The following is a 20,276-nucleotide window of genomic DNA, read 5'->3' on the forward strand; positions in this document are numbered from 1 at the left end:
TGTACTTGTTTCACTTTGAGAGACTGACAACCTTTAAGATAGATTGTAGATAGTATATTAAATTGTTGAAATTTATCCTGCTGGAAAATAAGAGTAATTTTATATTAAAATCACTGTAGATACTTGTGAAATACAAATATATTATATTGATTAAAAACTTTTCTCAACAGTTTTTATATTAAAAATCTTATTTGGCATTAGCTTTGTCAAATGTTCATGTGATCAAATTAGGCATTTTTTAAATTCAGTAAAAGCGCCAGGTGTACCTTTCAAATTGTGAGGTTACTCATTTTGTAACTCAGGGGAGAGAGGATAGATACTTGAATATAAAATATTAGTTCAGTTTTCAAAATCAATCCACTGTAAAATATTGCTTGCCTTAGAGGTCAGTCATACCAAATTGTATGCTTTATTATTTGAAACATGATTTGTTTTCAACCTGCTGCAGAAATCCTTTTCCTTCAGTTATATTTCAGAGTTGGTAGGTGAGTACGTTGCTGGGTTAACTCTACCTTTTTAGAGCTTGGGTCTCATTGGCATTCTTAGCAACTCGATTTAGTGCCTTTCTTTTATATTCAGTTGAATCATAAAAAATATATCTATATTCAAAGTATTTTGGTCTACGAAAATAATTTTATATGATTCAGCCCAGCAGTGATTTGCTTTGGGTTCCTAGGCAAGTCTGAGTACAGTTTCAGTGCTGATAGTAAATGTTTATTTACTGTGCTTTTCTGAACCCTTTACGCATATGAACTCATTTTATCCTCACAACCCAATGAATTGGTACTATTATCATCTCATTTATAGATGAGGAGATAGATCTAAAAAGGTAAAGCAATGTCCCTAAGTAAGTGAGAGACTTAGGTTTTCAATCCAAGCAGTCTTGCTCCAGAGCCCACACAGTTAAGGTAGCGCTATGTTGCATTCTACTCTAAACCTAGTTCCCGCTTCACCCTATGGTAGTTTTGTTAATTTTGGCCTCATTCTTTCTCTTGCCTGAGCTTCTCTTTCCCATACCCAGTATTAGTTAAATATTGAGCTCTTACTGCATTGTGTTTTTGTTATCATTGTGTTGTTCCGGAAGTGTTTTGTAACTACAGGAGTAGATTCTCAAAGGAGTCTTTCAGTGGAATTCATTATGCTTGTATTGTGCATGCTATTTTGTAAATTTTAGGAGCCTTCTGTTGTTGATAGCAGTTCAGCTAATGCTTGTTGAGTGCTTTTGTATCAGATCTTAATATGTAGCAACTTAAGATGTGTATTAATGTTGTAACTATTACTATGTGTAGTATTGTAGGAATCAACTTAGTCTGTGTCATCCAAAGATTCAGACTGTATTTTGACTCACTGATAAAGTAAGTTGTTTCCTGTTTTATTCAGTCCTTAATGGCACTTTTCCAGATTCCCATTATTGGCTTCCATCAAGGGAACAAGCATTAAAAAAAAATATATGCCAGAGCTGGGAGAGCAAGAAGTGTTCTATTTTTTATTGGTATGGCTTGGCAGGAATTTGTTTCTGCTCTCTTGGCACTAACTCATCCTGAATCCTCTTTCTGGAATTCTTCCTTTCTTTTGTGCTTGGTAATAGAAGGGAAATAGTATCAATACTCTTAACAAGGCAGTTAGATTTCATATTATTATTATTATTTTTTTGTTTGTTTTTGTCTTTTTGTCCTTTCTAGGGGCACTTCCCACCACATATGGAGGTTCCCAAGCTAGGGGTCTAATCGGAGCTGTAGCTGCCGGACTACGCCACAGCCACAGCAACACAGGATCCGAGCCGCATCTGCAACCCACACCACAGCTCACAGCAACGCCAGATCCTTAACCCACCGAGCAAGGCCAGGGATCGAACCCACATCTTCATGGTTCCTAGTCAGATTCGTTAACCACTGCACCACATCGGGAACTCCAGGTTTCATATTATTTAAATCACCATGGTGTATCCAGGCTTAAAATTGTATGGTCCATTGCAGTGGTCTATGAATCTATTTTGCTAAAGGGGTGTTTGTACATACTGCATTTATAAACACCTGACTGATAAATATATACGGTTGTTTTGTGGGCTTGTTACATTGAATGGAATGACCTTGGGCAGTAGACCTGTTGGGCCTAAGCAACCTGAAGGTCCGCCTTAGGGAAATAAACTAAAGCTTAAGCTGTTCAAAATAGGAAAAACTGCAGCCAAGTTGAGCAGTTTTTTATGAAAGAAATTATACTTTATTGAATTGCTTTTGAAATGAATTTTTAGCATGTAAAATGATTTGGTTTGGTGTAAGATCACCAGTAGTTATGGAGGTCCAGTAAAGTAGGAATGGATGGATGGAGAAGGGAGTTCTCATGTTGTGTTTGGTATGCCAGAACCTAAGGAAGCAGGCGTCTTATATTTGTTTATTACTGACACTGTTATTTGTTGTTGCTGTTGGATGTTAAATAAGTAAATCTTTGACTTAAGAATTTGAGCAGAGAATTAACTATGAATAAATATATCTGAAAAAATTTCCATCATGAGGTACTTGAGTAATAGAAGGGGATAAACTTGGTGAAAATTGAGGTAAAGTGACCTATGCATAAAGCATCTTAGATTGGTAGGTTAAATGAGTAAATTGTTTAGGTAATCTTTTATAAATCCTTCTTCGTAAAATTTAGAAAGGGTATAATAGAATATCAGTTTGTAGTAGTGGTGATATTTAGTGTGTTCCCAGTGACTTCCATCTTATCAGATCCTGTGGTCCATTCTCGATTGCTCTTTTCATTTTATTTTTAAATTGTTATTTATTTTTTAAAATTTTATGGCTGCCTCCATGGCATGTGGAAGTTCCCAGGCCAGGGATTGAATCCGGGCCACAGCTGTGACTTGAGCCACCGCTGTTGGAGCCTTAACCCACTGTGCCTTGGTGGGAACTTCTCATTCCTCTTTCTAGGTTAATCACTGGTAGTTGATATTTTTTCCCTTGTCCTCAAGTGACCTCCTGTCTCGGTTCTCCTGCCTCACTGGCCATACCAGAGATTCTCTGGTCACTTTATCCTTTCCGTAGGTCAAATAGTGTTTGGCAAATGTCTGTCATTCTAGGTCTTTCATTTGATCTGATGCCAAATGATATAATAATGTAACTATCAGTTTGGAGCCTTTAAATAAGTAAATTGATTTATTGTTTTATGTATAAATAAAACTGTTTTTTGTTTCCTGTGTTCCTCTAGGAATTAATTTCTAGGGCTCCTAGCACAGGTCACAAACTTGATGGCTCAAAGCAGGAATTTATTCTCTCACAGTTTTAGAGGCCGAAGTCTGAAATCAAGGTATCTGCAGAGTCGGTTGCTTCTGCAGGCTTAAGAGCTTCCTGTTTGTGCCTCTCTTCTAGCTTCTGATAGCTGCTGAAAATCCTTAAAGTTCCTTGTCTTGTAGATTTTTCATTCCAGTCTCTGTCTTCACATGGCTTGCTTCTACCTATCCATGGTCTGAAATTTGCTTTTCATTTCTCTTATAAGATCACCAGTCATTGGCTTAAAGGCTTACCCTAAATCCAGAATGATCTTACCTCAAGATCTTTTAAATTGTATCTGGAAAGACCATATTTCCAAATAAGGTCACATTCACAGGTATTGGGGAGTTAGAACTTGGACATATCTTTTTTGAGAGGGACACTATTCAGTGCACTTCAAGGAATAAGTGTCCATTCATGTAGCTCATTCTTCAGAATTTTAGTCAGTTTGCTTAATATCTCATATTATGTAGTAAATCAGTTAACATGTTTTTTCTGACACATGCATAATAGTATTTAGGAGGTTGTATTATTTCTTGCCCTTATTACTTAGAAAAATGAACTCTTACATTTTCATGGTGGAATTTTTGGGTGGGAAGGAATTTTTTGTTGTTGTTAAACATACTTTGCTATCATTTTTTTTTTCAGGGAATTAAAATGTGTTCTGAATATACTGTATGATATATATTTAATTTAATATTGCATATTTTTAGGTGTTTACTCCTTTAAGTTTTATCTTCCTATCCTACCTTCTGTGGATAACAAATAAGTAAATCTTGAAATTTGGGGTAGGAGGAGTGGGAGAAGTTAATCCACTTCTAAGGCTGACATCATTTTCAAAGTAACTGATTCCAAAGATGAACAGAATATATTTTATTTAATAGCTATGAGAGATGGATTTTCATAAACTTTTATCCAGAGTAACTAGATTCACACATTCAGTATAAAAGGTGTCATAAAAATGTAAAGCTCATTAGTATGTGGTATATTTTTATCCCCTTGAATGTAATTTAGAGATTATATACTGTAATAGGATTTATGACATTATACTGTTTAATCTTTAGGGTGTTACAAACACATCAAGGACAGTTGGCAGTAACTGAAATTTGCCTGCATTTTAAGAATGTATTAGTATTATGGAATATCATGAATTTTACTTAAAAGTAAACAAAATGTATACTCCTGGAATATTAAGAGATTCAAAGTCATGTTTTTCTGCAGGCCAAGAATAAAATCTTTAAGAACTAACAAGATGAATTAAAGATGAAATGATTTATTTCTAAGGTTAGACTTTAATTAATACATGGGGGATGATTTTGGCATTCCTTCAAAGTATTTTTTCTGTGTATCTGAATTTGTACCTCCTCAGTAACCTAACTGGGATTTATAGAATGGAACAATTTCTTCTCTCCAGTTTGGCACTTGAAAGGAGCTATGACTTAACAAAAGGTAGGGGTATTTTTCTATTAGAAATAGCTTGCCATTCTAAAATAAGACAAGCAAAAACAATGGCCCAGTGAAACTTCTTTACATTTTTCTTTATGTGCAATAAATACATTGATATTTTATTGGCACAAAATGTGTTTTTTATTTAAGCCTTTAAATCATTGATCATTGTTTTTAATTTCTTTTATGTTAGATTTTAATAGTTTAGATTGTAAACTCCTAAAAGAATTTCTTTTTGGCCTATGGTCTTGACAGTATCATTCATGCACAAGTAAATGCTTAAAAACTGTTTGATGTATTGTTTCTACTTTCGGAGAAGAGAGGATCAATGGAAGGAAATGAGGAAAATGTCTATGCAGTTAAAGGTCTATGGAAATCAGATTTTTCACACAGTTGCTCTTTTGTAAAAGATGCAAGTAGGAGCTCCTGCTGTGGCGCAACAGATCAGCAGCGTCTTTAGAATGCTAGGACATGGGTTTGATCCCAGCCCAACACGGTGCGTTAAGGATCCAGCATTGCTGCAGCTGTGGCTTAGATTGCAGCTGTGGTTTAGTTTGTGGCTGTGGCTCAGATCTGATCCCTGGCCCGGGAGGTCCATATGCTGTGGGGTGACCAGAAAACAAACAAAAAGATGCAAGTATTAGTTTTATAGTCTTTTTGCCCTGTCTTGAGTTAGGGTTGTTCGATATATTTTTTGTCTTATACATTATATCTACCCACATTGAAAACCCTATCAGACACCTTATACCTTTTCTTTCTGTTTTCACACGTATTAAATTAGTTAATAAATTAATTTTTTAGGGCCACACCTGTGGCATATGGAGGTTCCCAGGCTAGGGTTTGAATCAGAGATGTAGCTGCCAGCCTGTGCCACAGCCACAGCAATGCCAGATCCGAGCCACACCTGTGACCTACACCACAGCAATGCTGGATCCTTAACTCACTGAGCGAGGCCATGGATTGAACCTGCATCCTCATGGATGATAGTCGGATTGTTTCTGCTCAGCCACGATGGGAACTCAAACACATATTTTAAAGATCTTGAGAAGGACTATTACTCTGTTGCTCATCTCTCATTCCTAATGTTCAAGTTTCCTTCTGTTGTCATATTTCTTCTCTCTAAAAAAAATTCCCTTAGCACTTCATTTTGAGTAGATTTGCTGGTAATGAAATCTCTGTTTCCCTTCATCTGAGAATATATATATATATATATATATATATATATATATATATATTTTTTTTTTTTTTTGCTTTTTAGGGCCACACCCACAGCATATGGAAGTTCCTAGGGTAGGGGTCAAATCAGAGTGACAGCTGCCAGCCACAGCCACAGCCACAGCAATGTGGGATCCGAGCCGCGTCTGCAACCTACACCACAGCTCATGGCAACTCCAGATCCCTGACCCACTGAGCAAAGCCAGGGATCGAACCCACATCCTCATGGATACTAGTCGGATTTGTTTACATTGCACCGTGACAGGAACTCCCATCTGAGAAGATCTTTATTTCACCTTCATTCCTGAGGGATATTTTTCCGGAATGTAGGATTCTGGGTTAATAGTTCTTTTCTGTCAGCACTTAAAAATGTCATTCCACTTCCTTTTGGTCTGTGTGGTTTCTGATGAGAAATTCTCAGTCATTCCAGTTTTGTTCGTCTATAAGTGATACAAGTAAAGCAGAAAACTTCAGTTTTCAGGCGTTATTTCCTCAGATTTTAAATTTCTGTGTATTAGATCTCTTGTTACTGTCCCACAAGTCTCTGAAGGTTTTGCTTTGTTTTTGACTTTTAAAAATTTTGTCTCTGTTCAGAACGGACCTACCTTCTATGAACCTTCCTTAAAGGTCACTGACTATTTTTGCTATCATATTTATTCAGTTATAAAACCATCCAATGAGATTTTCATTTTCATTATTGCATTTTTTAATTTCCAAATTTTCTTTTTGTATCTTTATATCTTATTTCTTTGAAGAAATTTTCTCTCTTTACACTCATTTTAACAATGTTTGCTCTTACTTGTTGGGCATTTTCATAGAAGCTTCTTTTCGTCTTTTCTAGGGCCTCACTTGTAGCATATGCAGGTTGCCAGGCTAGGGGTCTAATCAGAGCTGTTGCCGCCGGCCTACGCCACAGCCACAGCAATGCAGGATCTGAGCCGCGTCTGTGACCTACACCACAGCTCGTGGCAACGCCAGATCCCTAACCCACTGAGCAAGGCCAGGGATCGAATCTGCATCCTCATGGTTCTTAGTCGGATTCGTTAACCACTGCACCAGGACGGGAACTCCATAGCTTCTTTTTAAAACTCCATAGCTATCTTTTTCAGATAAATCCATTGTCTGTTATTTCAGATTTGACATCTGTTAACATCTTTTCCTATAGAATAAAGTTTTCCTGGTGCTTCATGTATCAAGTTATTTTGGACAATATCCTTGACAATTTAAGTATTACATTACGGGACTGTGTCTTATTTCAATCCTATGGTGAATATTGATACTTTTGCTTTAATAGTCAATCTGATTGGGTTCATGATGCAAGTTCTGACCAGTCTCTTGTGGATTGTGGTTTTAGTATCAGTTCCTTTTACAAAACCTTTGCAGTACTATTTGGATCTGTCCTGCAAGAATGCCAAACAGTGGCCAGTCTGTAAACTGGGTCGTTGTTTGTCCCATAGTTCAATTCTCAAAGTCTGTGGTGTGCTATTTTAGCATCAGCTCCATGCATTCACCGTTTAGGAGTGAGCCCAGAAGTTCATAAACAGCTTTATGGGATTACTTTCCTGAACTTCTCCCTCTTTACTTTTTGGTTACCTAGGTCTGCCCTCTTTGGTCCTCTAGCCATAGAGTTGGAGATTTACTTACCCCTTTCTGCTGCATGCTTCTTGGAACAGTGCCTCCCTCTGGAGCCAAGTGGCTGGAAGAGAGATAAAAGTAGAAGTGGAATTTATGCCATCCTCTTGAGGAAAAAAGTTTCTTCCCTCAGAATTTAGACTCCAGGACCCATTGCTTCTGCTGCAACTTCCTCCTCCCCCATCACAAGATTATTTTGGGGCTGGGGTACAAGCGAATATTGAAAAGAACACAAACCTGGGGCATTTCCTTTACTCTGAGCATTAAGAGACTCCTTTCCTGCTCCTCAAGCAGCAACTAAAGGCAGAGTTCTCTCTTTCTGCCACAGTATAACAAAGGAGAAAAGATAGTAAAAATTGGTAATAATTCAGATTTTGATCTTCCCCAGTCTGCCTGCTAACATTTGCTCTTTGGGGTCGTTAAATAGCTGCTTTATGCATTCTGTCCGGGTTTTATACCTGTATTCATTGGGAAAGACAGGGTAGAGTGTGCTTCTTCCATCTTATCTGGGTCTGGAATGCTCAGTTTATTTTTGAAATCACCAAAGTGTTTCCTTCTTTTGGAATTCTAGGGTATGAGTTTCTCTTCACTCTGATTTCATGCCTCATGTTGTTTAAGAGTGTATGTGTTGGAACCCACATGAGTTAACTAGCTTATTTATGGATTCATTGAATAGCAAATTTAGAAAAACATTTTGAGCACTAAAAGCCCTTGGGTTTTTTGCTTTGTGGTTAAGTATGATAAATATTTTCCTATGTAAAAAGTAATTTTACTTATTTTTACATTTTCCTAATTTGTCATAATATTCCAGTCCAAGCATCTAATAACTTTTTCTAGCAGGTTTCTTTTTTGTTTGTTGTACTTAAATAGAAATGCATTAGGTCTTGATTTTTTTTTTTATTACCAGTGCATTTTAAAAAAATATTTCTTTCTCATATCTTTTCCTCTTCAATCCTTATTTCTCTGTTTTTTCTTATCTTTCTGTCCTTTTCTACCCTTTTTGTATGTTTTCATAACTATTTATTCAAGCCTTCATCCCACCCCCTCAATCCTACTGCTAAAAGGTGTGGATAGGTCTTAGATGGGGTGCTTCTCTAAGAGTTTAAACTCTGGGAAAATAATCCCCCCCCCCATGCTCTCTGCCTCTGCTCTCCCCCTGGCTAATTAGAATTCCAAAGAGCATTAATAACCATTTAAATTAATCGGATTATACATGCAGTTGCTAAAGGTGAGGATCAGGTTGTTTAACCCCCTGTTGACAAACCCAAACACCAATCAGAACTGGGTAGGAATTCAGCATTTTATTTTCATTTCTGCCCTACGGAAGAAACCCCAAAACAGTGTGCTGTGAAGCTTGTATAGACTACTCTACACGTCCACTTGCAGCAGTCTGGTTTCTAGTAATGCGAGGAAGCCCTGACATTAAGTACAACCTTCACTAGGAGACCAGAGCTAAATAGCATGATCTTGTGAAAATACATTTGCATTGTTAGTGATAGCCCTTTGGCGTGGTGCTGTAGAAAGCCACCTAATAGTAAATAATCTGTTAGTGTTACAAAGAGCTAAAATTTCTTTTAGCAACTGATGTTGCAACAGTAATTTGACAACCGAATTCTCCCAAGAGACATTAAGCAGGTGGGAAAACAGCTATAATTTCACAGCTGTAGATAAAAAGGAGAGAAAATTGAATGACCAGTCTTAAGAGTCAGAAGAAACCCTACCAAAAAAGAAACTACTGGTTATCTAGTCCAAACTCCCTCATATAGGTGTTTTTTCTTCCTCCATCACAGTGGATATGGTCCCGTAGTCCCTGTGTAAACATCTTAGTAACAGCAAATATTAAAAAGGAAGCCTGTCCGTAATCAGATGACTTGTCATTGTCAGAGAATCCTGGCCTGAATTTAATCACTATTTTTTTTTCCTTTGATTTTACCTCTGGAGTCATAGAGCATTATTTGAATACAGCTACATGTTTGACTATTTTCCCCACTCTCCGTTCCCTTACTCCTCCAGTAGACCAGGGGTATATTTTTGAAATTTAAAAGTATACTGGAGAATAAAATGTTTAATAAGCCTGGCCGTAAGAGAGCACTCTTTATACTTTACCAAAGTTGAAAAATTTTAAACAAAAAAAGGAATCAGAACAATGTATATCTTTTTCCATGTAAGGCTATTTTTCAAAGAATTATTCTTTTCACTGCTAAAGTGTGTGGTAACTATGGAAAAGTCTAGATTCAGGAACTAAGTAAGAGAAACTAGTTGGTTTGAGAAAAAGACATCTACTGGAATGTGCACAGCACTACTTCAACAAAGATATCTGCTAGTCAATAGATGTCATCCCCTACACCTGTCTAAAATGACTCTTTTCCTGATTACCACTTATGGATTTTTCCCTTTTTTAAAAAAAACTTTACACAAAATGTAAACTTCATACATTGGGATTATTCTTTGGTCTGGATCTTTTCTTTGAATGAAATAAGCTTTGGGATGCTTATTTAGATGTTCAATGGAACAGTGTGGAGAACAGTAATTGTGTTTGGGCTAAAGAATTAATCCATTTAGTCATGGGAAGCATTACTTAGCCTTTCCTTAGCAGCTGAATCGTGGTGCAACTTAGGGACTATTTTAGAATTTTTAGCCTCAAATAGAAACTTTTAGAAATGAAAGTTTATTTGTATTGATAAACATATGCTTTTGAATAATGAGTCATTGAATTGATTTCAGTGAAAGCGAAATTGTTTTTCAATTCACAGTTCTTATTTTATGTTTAACCATGAATTGAAAACTACATCTTTGTATTGCCCAAATTAAACCCTCCCACACACAGAAGATTTTAAAGTAAAAAAAAAAAAAAAAGCATTCTGACAGAGAAAGTGGTTTGATAAGTAATAAGTGGAATGGCTTCTGAAAGGACTTGTAACTTTCTGATGTAAAATTTCTGATGGTCAGTCTTATAGTTTTGTACGGTGTCCGTCAGGCATTATAATGAGATTCCTCTTATCAACTGTAATTCTCTTAAAATGGAAAATTTATTCATTTTGATATCTATTAAGCCAAAAAGGTGTTGAGAAAGTCATATTTCCATCTCAGAAGAATAATTATTCCCTATGTTCTATAAAATATTAAAAAAAAGCTTAGTTTAAATGATCGGGCAAAAGTGACTGATATAAGCTACCTGCATATATGCACCTGTACTGTAGTCTGCTAAGGTTTGTAGACTGAGGAAGAATCTAATAACTTAAAAAAAAAAAAAAAACCTTTGTGCTTATTGCAGCTTATCTATTTATGCTGTTAGATTTTTCCTCCTGTCTCACATAACATTTTATATGAAGTACCAATTAACAAGTATTTATAGAGTATTCACTATATATGCCTAGTACAGATTTGAGCTGTACTGATATTGGTGGATATATACTAAGATAGAAAAAGGAACAAGTTCTGGTTTTAGTCCAAGCCTTCAAAGCAGTAAGCTTATCTCCAAAGCTCTTTAGAAGATTCCCTCAAAGCATTAGCCCTTTGTGTGTTATTGTGTACATGTGGGGAATGGTACTGAACTTTTTATACTCCACAGTAGAGTTTAAAATAACAGATTTATCGAGATGTAATTCATATATTTTAAGTTTACAAGTCAGAGGTTTTTAGCCTCTTCACAGAGTTATGTGACCATAATAAATATTAAAACATTTTCACTCTAAAAGGAATCCATGCCCATTAGCATCACTCCACCAGTATCCTCCAAACTAGCCCAAGGCAACTGCTAATCTACTTTCTGTCTCTATAGATTTGCCTTTCCTGGATATTTCATGTAAATAGGTTTATGTAATGTGTGGTTCTTTGTGACGGGCTTATGGACTTACCGTAATGTTTTCAAGGTTCATTCATGTTGTAGAATGTGTTAGTCCTTCATTCCCTTTTTTGGCTGAATGATACTACATTATATGAATATACTACTTTTTATATATCCATTTATTCTTTGAGGGACATTGGGTTGTTTCCATTGTTTGGCTATTCGTAATAATACTGCTATGAACGTTTGTGTACAAGTTTTCTGCAGGTTTACCTTTTTAATTCTCTTGAGCATATACCTAGGAATGGAATTGCTGGCTTTTACTCATTTCCTCTTTTTTAGAATGCGTAATTTATTGTTAGCTTAATATCTATTTCTTTGTTTGCAGTCTCACTGAATCCCTCCAAAGCTGGACCTAGTTAATTCTCTGACTATACTATCCCCCTGTTTCTGAGAAAGTTTGTTTTTCAAGGCATGGCTCAAATGTACTCCTTCGTGAGATCATTTCCAGCCCTGCCCACCAAATAATTATTTTTGTATTAATCTTTAGCACTTGCTACATATTGCTGTTGTATAAGAATTTTATGATAGTTACATAAACTGATCATGCATGTTAGTCTCATTAGATTTTGCATTCTTAAATGCAAGGATTTCCAGAAATCTTTGTTTCTTTGGCATATATATATGCATATATATAGCAAAATGCTTGGCACTCAGCACTTAGTAAGAATTTTTGGCTTAAATTTTGCTGTCTTCTTGCTCAGTTCCTCCATGATATAAGTCCATCTCACACACTACTGATTTTCCTATTCCTTACACTAGCATTCAGGACTTTTCTTGTTTCTGCCTCATCAGCCAAAGCACTCATTGTTTCCCCAGGTTTTCTTGTTTCCAGCTTCATCGCTTCTTCCTGCTTTTCCCTCTGTGCAGAATATTCTTTTCTCACTTGTTTCAACTTTTTGAAAGGTAAGAAGTACCTTTCATGCCATTTGTGAATCAGGTACTCAGCGGTATTCCTAAATGACATTTAAGAATGTTCATCTGTATTGCTAAGATCAGCCTAAACTTTAGAATCCATATTATGCATTCATCTTGTTCTTTGGGTATAGATCAAGGATCAGAAGGTACATTTAGTTAGTCTGTAGTTCTCCAAACCTTTTTTACAAATTATTCTTACAAATGAATGACTACCAACACCTCTGTTTCTAACTCCCTAGCCACCCCAAAATAATTTTTCTCCCTTCCTGCTCCCCCCCTTTCTACTTTTCTTTTCTACTCCTGTTGTTCAGGTGCCCTTCTTTTCCATTGGTTGGTATGTGCCCAGCTTTTATGGTAAAGTAGAAGATAGTTGCATCATTCTTTGCTGAGGATGGGCCCATGGATGGGTTGTTTCATAGGAGGCACTCATCTGAATATCTTACATGTTAACCAGAGAGGCACCTTAACTCAGTACCTTTTGGTGCCACATGTTTTGTAGGCATGTCATATTGAATTTTTCCTTTTTTGGAGGACGTATTTATTTACGACAGTTCAAGGATACATTTTAGTTGGCATTAATAGAAGTTCTATTAGCTAGGTAGTCAAATCTAGTAATTAGGTGACAGCATGATAATAAAACTATTCTTAAAAAGGGAATGGTGGTTTGATGTAAATTTATGTCGAAAGTATCAAGATTAACTTATCTCAGGTTGATATCTTCTTAATTTTGATAGCTCCACTTTAGAAGAATGATAGTGATAAGACATGAGAATCAAATTATTTTCTATGAGTCCAAAGGCAGCTTAAGAAAAGTTTTAAAGATAAAAGAGATACTGAGTGTTGTGTAAAAAAATAGATGTATAAATATTCTGTGGCAGAAAGAATATAGAAAGTATATGGACTTTGGATTCAGATAGACCAGGAGTTTGTTTCTCTTTCAATTTCGACACTGTGCGCCTCAAAGTTTCTGTGCTATAAAGAATGGAGATTATTATAGTACAAAAGTTATTCATCAGGAATGAATTAGAACCTGTGAAATGCACTTATTAGCACAGTACCTGTGCATAAATACTGCTATATATATATATATATATATATATATATATATAAAAGTAAAGAATTCATATATGTAAATTAAAGAATATATATATACTTTAAAGACTGTATATATAAATTCTTTCTTCCTGTGAATATTTATTAAATTAAATTGCTTCTATCCTTTTACTTTTCTCTGCCTTCAAGAATTTCCTTCCCCCCTTTTCTTAGTCCAAGTCTTTGAAAGTTTACTTGAAATCATATCTCCTCCATTGAAGTTTTTCCTATGTGACCTTTGTGACCTGATACTCCTCACCTTGAAAATACAAGATTGAATTGAATGCCTAACCCCTTTCTGGTCTTCATTATGATTCTCAGAACCATACTCTGACATTGATACTGCTCTTCAAACTCCTCTGGCACTTAATTGCCTGCATCACATGGTTAAGTACTCTGATTGATCTTATACTTGATGTTAGGTTTTCATATGAGTGTGGATATATTGAGGACATGCTCTAAAAATTGGACAAGTGCTACTCTCTCTGTATTAATTTGTACCATAGTGGCATTCGAATATGTGGGAATATTACTTTGGTCTTATTGGGTTAGTATTTCGAATAGAAAATTGGATGATGGTTAGAACCCAGATTCTACCATGACTTAGGAGATAATACAGAGGTCCAATGAGAGACTTTGTTTATTTATTTGTTTATTTATTTATTTATTTGCTTTTTAGGGCTGCATCTGCTGCATGTGGGAGTTCCCAGGCTAGAGGAATTACAGCTGCGACCTCTGCCATAGCCACAGCAATGTAGGATCTGAGCTGTGTCTGTGACCTACACCACAGCTCCTACCACGATGGATCCTTAACCCCCTGAGCAAGGCCAGGGATCCAACCTGCATCCTCATGGATACTAGTCGAATTCGTTTCCGCTGCACCATAACGGGAACTCCCAATGAGAGACTTTAGAGCTTACTAAGATGGTAGGGGGTAGTGTAGAGTTAAGTGGAAAGAGCCTTGCAACTCAAGAATCTTAAAGGTAGAGAAGCAAGCAAGGTGAAAACAGGGAATTTGATATAGAGAACTGAACTATTTGGAGTAATGGCACTCAGGCAATACACCTGAAAAAGTAAAAGAGGGTGTGTGGAGTTAGATTAGTATAGACTCCAGAGGTATTTGGAGGATCGGGATAGAGCTTGGGCTTGCACAGACATCATGCTTTAAGTTTAAATGATGTATTTATTACTTTCAAGGATCATTTATTCTTCTCAAAGGGAAGATTTATTATGGGTGTTGTCCTGGTTAACTTCAGGAAGGCTTCTGTGTGAAATTATGCTGGAATTGGTTTTAAGGATGTAAATCCCATAAATCCACCACTTGAGCAACAAATTGAATCTCTAACAAATACAGGGAATTCAAGAGAAAAAATACCACTTATAAAAGAATACCTAATGTTATATTCTATATTCAAAGGGTATCTTTGTATATCATTGGATTTTTTTTTTTTTTTTTTTGTGACATGTGGAAGTTCCTGGACCAGGGAATGAACCTCTGCCATAGCAGCGACTCGAAAAGGCAATGTCATAGCAGTGACAACGCTGAATCTTTTATCCACTGCACCACAAGACAACTCCTGTCATTGGATCTTTGTCACTACCTACTCTCACTTAGCAATTCTAGACATAGAACCCAGATTTCTTGCATTCTGGAATCTTTTATAAAGGCAAAATTTTAAAAAGCACACTGTATTGCACACCTAAATGCCTGCATAGTTTTGTTAAAAAAAATTTAGTCAACAAATGTCCATTATTTTATAAGCCACTGTAGGCCCTGCAGAAAAATACAGAGTGCATCTCCTTCAGATATATGAAAAATACCACTAAAAGTATTATTTTGTAATGTGATGATGCAAACCAGTTTGTTTGTTTGTTTGTTCTGTTTTGTTTTGTTTTTGGCCGCCCAGTGGGATATGGAGTTCCTAAGCCAAGGATCAGATCTGAACCTCAATTGCGGGACCTGTGCCTCAACTGTGGTAAGGCTGTATCCTTTATCCACTGTGCTGGGCCTGGGATCAAATCCCAGAGCTCCCAAGACGCTGCTGATTCCATTGCACCACAGCAGGAACTCTAAACCAGTTTATTTTGTGTCTAATGTAGTAGTTCAGCAAATGGGAAGGTGACTACTGTGGGGTAAATATGGAATGTTGCATGGAGAAAGAAACTGGTGAGTTTGAATCCTAGAGAATCTGGTATAGAAAGACTGACTATATGGAGGAAAAGGAATGTCATTTTAAAGAAGGGGTGGGATATGTGTGTGTATGTGAATTAGGTAAGAAAGACACTACCTACAAAACTGCTAGTTCAGTCCTAAATTTGAGGGGTGACATACTAAGTTGATAATGGCAGTATTGAAAACAAGTAAAAGATTGCTAAAATAATTTTGAAATAAGAGTCAGCGGGGTTTGATGACTTGATAAAAGATTGATGCAGACAGGAGTGAAAGATAGTTTTGAGGTTACACATCTGGGTGATTTTTAAAATGATTCTACCACTGACAGAAATAGGGTATTTGGGAGAAAGAGCCGGTTTAGTCATAAGGTGGTGAGTTTAGTTTTAGATGTGTTGAATTTGGGTTATCCGTATTTGATTCAAATAAAGAAATTATCAACATACTGTAAGAAACTAGAACATTTGCGACAGGCCTGGAAATGTATGTATATGTAGATTTAAGGAAGATATCTCAGAAATCTTATAATCCACCAATTTTATGATTTTGGCCTACCCAAATCTGCCTTTTGTGTCTCTGGGTCACACAGTCTACTATGAAATAGGTTTGTTGTATATTTTGAATGAACAGTGAAAGAATAATTCTTCTTTACAAAGCTATTTATTAGAGTGGAATTGTATTTGTTGATGCAGCTGCTTTGCCCGATCTCTGATAGAGGTAACAGTAATATTGTCTGAGAAGTCCTTTGCCAAAGGGTATTAAAAATTAACACATGTAACTTAGGATTCTACAGCAAGTAAAAGAATAATTGATTGAAAGGGGACTTAATTTTAAGAAATAGGCGTATTTCTAGTGGTGCAGTGATTTTGAGACTTATTAAAGAACTCATACCTTATAGAAAATATTTCATTTTATATTTCCTGCTATGTTTTTCTCTGATATCCAGCTCTTTGTTTCATTATGACCAATTTTAGCACTATAAAAGTTAAGTATGTTAATCAGTTTTAGCAGGTTACTACTTAAAACTGAATATTTAAAATGAACTTTTTCCCTAGTGTGTTCATTTTAAGCTCTCTATATAAATATTTGATTTATAAATATTATAGATATTCTGTTTAATCAAATGTAGTGTTAAGGTTATTTAAATGTCATTTGACAACATTAGAAATCCCCCTAAGATAATCTGGGATGTTGTTAAATAGTTAAAATCTATAACCTATTTGTCTAAGTAGAAATTAAAAAAATTATAGTATCTGCTTTTTTTGAAGGATTAAGCTCTTATTAATGATATTAGGTAGTTTTTGAGTAATTATTAAAATGACTGGGTAATTATTAAAATTCATATTGTTAAATATTTTAACATGCTAAGAAAACTTAAGTGCGTGATGTGCTTGTAATTTGAGTACATAGCACTTTTAAATTGGCTGTGTTTTGTTAAGAGGTCACTCTGTTTTATTTTATTCTTATAAGGGAGGAAAAACAGCAATCCAGAACAATAATCAAAGCCAAGGTAGAGCAAGTTGTTAAACACTTTACAATTAGACTTTTTTCCCCCTTCTAGTGTGATACTTTGAAGGCAGCTGCTACAGATAAACTCTAGAGCCCCAGATGGTGGTTGCCTAATCCTCATGAGAATTCATGTCCTGGAAGCAGCTCTTATCTCTTCAGACCTGACATTGTCTGTGAGCTTTCACTAAGGAGAGAATAATATAAACATGCTATGCATGAGTTTCACTTCTTGAATATGTCAAAGACACAGGAAGTTATAGTAAAGTATAACAAGAACAGAGTTCACATTATTGCAAGTGTTGTTATTTAAAAGCACTTGATGCTAACCTGTGATGAGTGATGGAGTGTGGTTTGGGAAGAAAGAGGCAGGGAGCATTTTCAGGAAACAAAAACAGCATTCTTTCCAATATCATGAATTCAGAGATGTAAAGTTGTCATTAAGTGTGTGTTACTCCAAGGAATCCACTGTTATGTGACTTGCTCTAACAGTTTAAAACAGTTCATCCCATAAATGAATGGTTTTATTTTCCACCAGTAGTCTGCTCTGTTTGGAAAGTCATAATAGCAGTTCTTCTATTCTGGATCTACTGTTTTGTTAAAAAAAATTCCGGGAGTCTAGTCTGTGAGATCTGGGTCCTTGAGAACTAGAAATGATTGTCTCTTGGCATTGCAACCAAATGTTCTAAAGTACGGTTGAAGAGACCTTATCTACTGTAGGCAGTGTCTCATTGAATATGTGAACAGGAATATTGACGGTGTCATCATGAATAATTGTTGAATCACCCATGACTTGATGTTATGACTCTGTAGGCAGTATGTAGGCTTTTTCTCCCTAAAAATTATAAAATGTAATCAAAAAGGAAACTATAGTGTCCCTCATAATAGCCTTAGTCTGTCTTTCAAGTCTTATATCTCTTTCCTCTGAATACTCTTTTGTTTTCCAGCCACTAGAGACCTCTCATGAGTCTCAGAATCTGTTACACCCTTTTGTGTTATCATACTATGTCTCATTTAATTCCATCTTTCTGAAGAGCCTTTCCTCAGAGGAGCTTCTGGTCATCCTATGAGGCCCAGCTCAAATAGCACTTCATCAGTGAATCTTTTACAGATTGAATTTCATTTTCTTTTCTCTCATAGTGTTAAAGCAACTAATCTTTCTAAGATGCAAATTTGATTGTCTCAAAAAGTTTTTAACTATAATTGCATTTTATATCAAACCCATAATCAGCCTAGTGGTTTCTGTCTGTCTTTTTCTATTCCACAACTTAGCCAATCTCATCTTCTCCTTCTTGACTTCCACCCTGTCATAGAATCAACTTGCTGTTATTTTTTCTTCTCAGCCTACTATTTGCTCTCTCTCTCTCTTTTCTTTTTTCCACTAGTGTGCCTCTATATTTGTCCGTTTTGGTCTTTCTCATCTTTTAAGATCTTGCCAAATTCTGTCTTCTTCATGAGGCCCCCAAATGACAAGTTAAAAATCACAGTGCTATTGAACAGACATTGTGCTAGATTCAGTTAAGTACAAAAACTAGAAAAGAGAAATCCTGATTCTTAAGTTTGTAGTTTAAAAAGGATAACTAGGAGTTACTGTCGTGGCTCAATGGAAATGAATCTGACTAGTATCCATGAGGATGCAGGTTCTATCCCAGGCTTTGCTCAGTGGGTTAAGGATCCAGCATTGTCATGAGGTGTGGTGTAGGTCGCAGGTGAGGCACAGATCTGGGGTGGTTGTGGCCGTGGCTGTGGTGTAGGCTGGCAGTTACAGCTCCTATTCAACCCCTAACCCGAGAACCTCTATAAGCCTCTGGAAAAAAAGACCCCCCCCCCCCAAAAAAAGCATATAGCCAACTGGCACATAGTAAACACTCAGTAAATGGTAGCAATTACCATTATTCCTTATTGTAGAAACATTCTTACAATTAAATAAAAGACTAACAACCTTAGAGAAAAAGGAAATGCCAGGAATAGATAGTTCAAAGAAGTATGTATATGAATAAACTCAAACTCTCTAAGCTGTAGGCTATAAACTGCTCTCTGTAGGCTGGTGGCTACAGCTCTGATTTGACCCCTAGCCTGGGAACCTCTGTATGCTGTGGGTGTAGCCCTAAAAAGACAAAAAAGGGGGGGAAAGGGATAACTGTTGTACAAGGTAGAAGGTGGTAGGAGCCATAAGAGAGAAAGCATTCAGTTAGAGGAAAGATTGTAGTCATCCCTTGGTATTGGCTATGGATGGTTCAGAACCCACCGTGGATACCAAAATCTGGATGCTCAGATCTTGTAGTTGGCCCTCCATGTTTGCGGGTGCAGAGCCTATGAATGTAGAGGGCCAAAATGTACTTTCATTTGGGGTACTTGCAAAAGGCATATTTGAAGTGATTTGTACTTATCTGAGTCCTCTGTTTAATTGGGAGTTCCTGAGGGCAGAGCCAGCTCAAACTTTGCATACTCTGTAATGTTTAGTATGATATCTCAGGGAGTAGGGAGAAAGGAAATAAATCAGAAAGATAAGTGAGAAAGAATTGAGTAAAACCCGAGTGGGTTATTGGATAGGACAGTTGATAGGATGAAACAAGAAACATCAAAGACCCATGTTTTATCTTTTTTTTTTTTAAACATTGAATCAATTATTTCCCCTGGGTGTGTTTGTTTTTCATATTTTCCTTGCTTTATGAAATTCTTTTTCTTTTTGCCTGTCCTGTGCTCAGAATAGTCTGAAACTTCCTGCTTACCACCTGTATCCTATAGCTGTCTACCCACGGGCTCATTTTCTATTGCTTCCTGTTGCTGTCACATTGGCCTCACTCTCTCCTCCCCACCCACATTCTCTTTTTGGGGTTCTGTTTCCTCCAGTACATTAAGAGACCAATGAAAACATGCCCCAGATGGTGATGTTCTTTATCATGATCTCTCACCACTTTATGTTCCTATTTAAAAGAACAAACAAAAAGCAAAACAAAAAGACACATGCTGCTGGTTTGTAACCCAGCTGTTTCTGATTCCTCTTAGTTTTGTTTTTGCTGTTCTCCCTCATTCTTGGTTTTTACTGTTTCTTTTTCTTCCTTTACTCTGCTCCCCACTTCTGCTTTCCCTTTTGTGCACCACCGTTTTAGAATCCTTCATAGTCTTTCTCTAACTGGATGGTATATTCTCTTATTCTTGCTTCTCATTCGTAATCCTCTCTTTC

At 36.4% G+C, this 20,276-nt stretch overlaps 1 protein-coding gene across 4 annotated transcripts in view; it reads left to right on the forward strand.

Moving 5' to 3' along the window:
- The window catches only part of ZCCHC7 (zinc finger CCHC-type containing 7), a 248,274-nt gene that overhangs the window by 55,926 nt on the left and 172,072 nt on the right, over positions 1-20,276 (forward strand). For 3 of the 4 annotated variants that reach the window (XM_047767945.1, XM_047767944.1, XM_047767946.1), the window contains exon 3: positions 15,321-15,389. The exons of the other annotated variant lie outside the window; for it this stretch is intronic. In XM_047767945.1, the coding sequence (XP_047623901.1) occupies positions 15,321-15,389 (69 nt within the window). The remainder of the gene's footprint in view (positions 1-15,320; positions 15,390-20,276) is intronic. 4 annotated transcript variants of the gene reach the window in all.

This window comes from Phacochoerus africanus, chromosome 2 (genome assembly GCF_016906955.1).
Source record: "Phacochoerus africanus isolate WHEZ1 chromosome 2, ROS_Pafr_v1, whole genome shotgun sequence".
Lineage (NCBI taxonomy): Eukaryota > Metazoa > Chordata > Mammalia > Artiodactyla > Suidae > Phacochoerus > Phacochoerus africanus.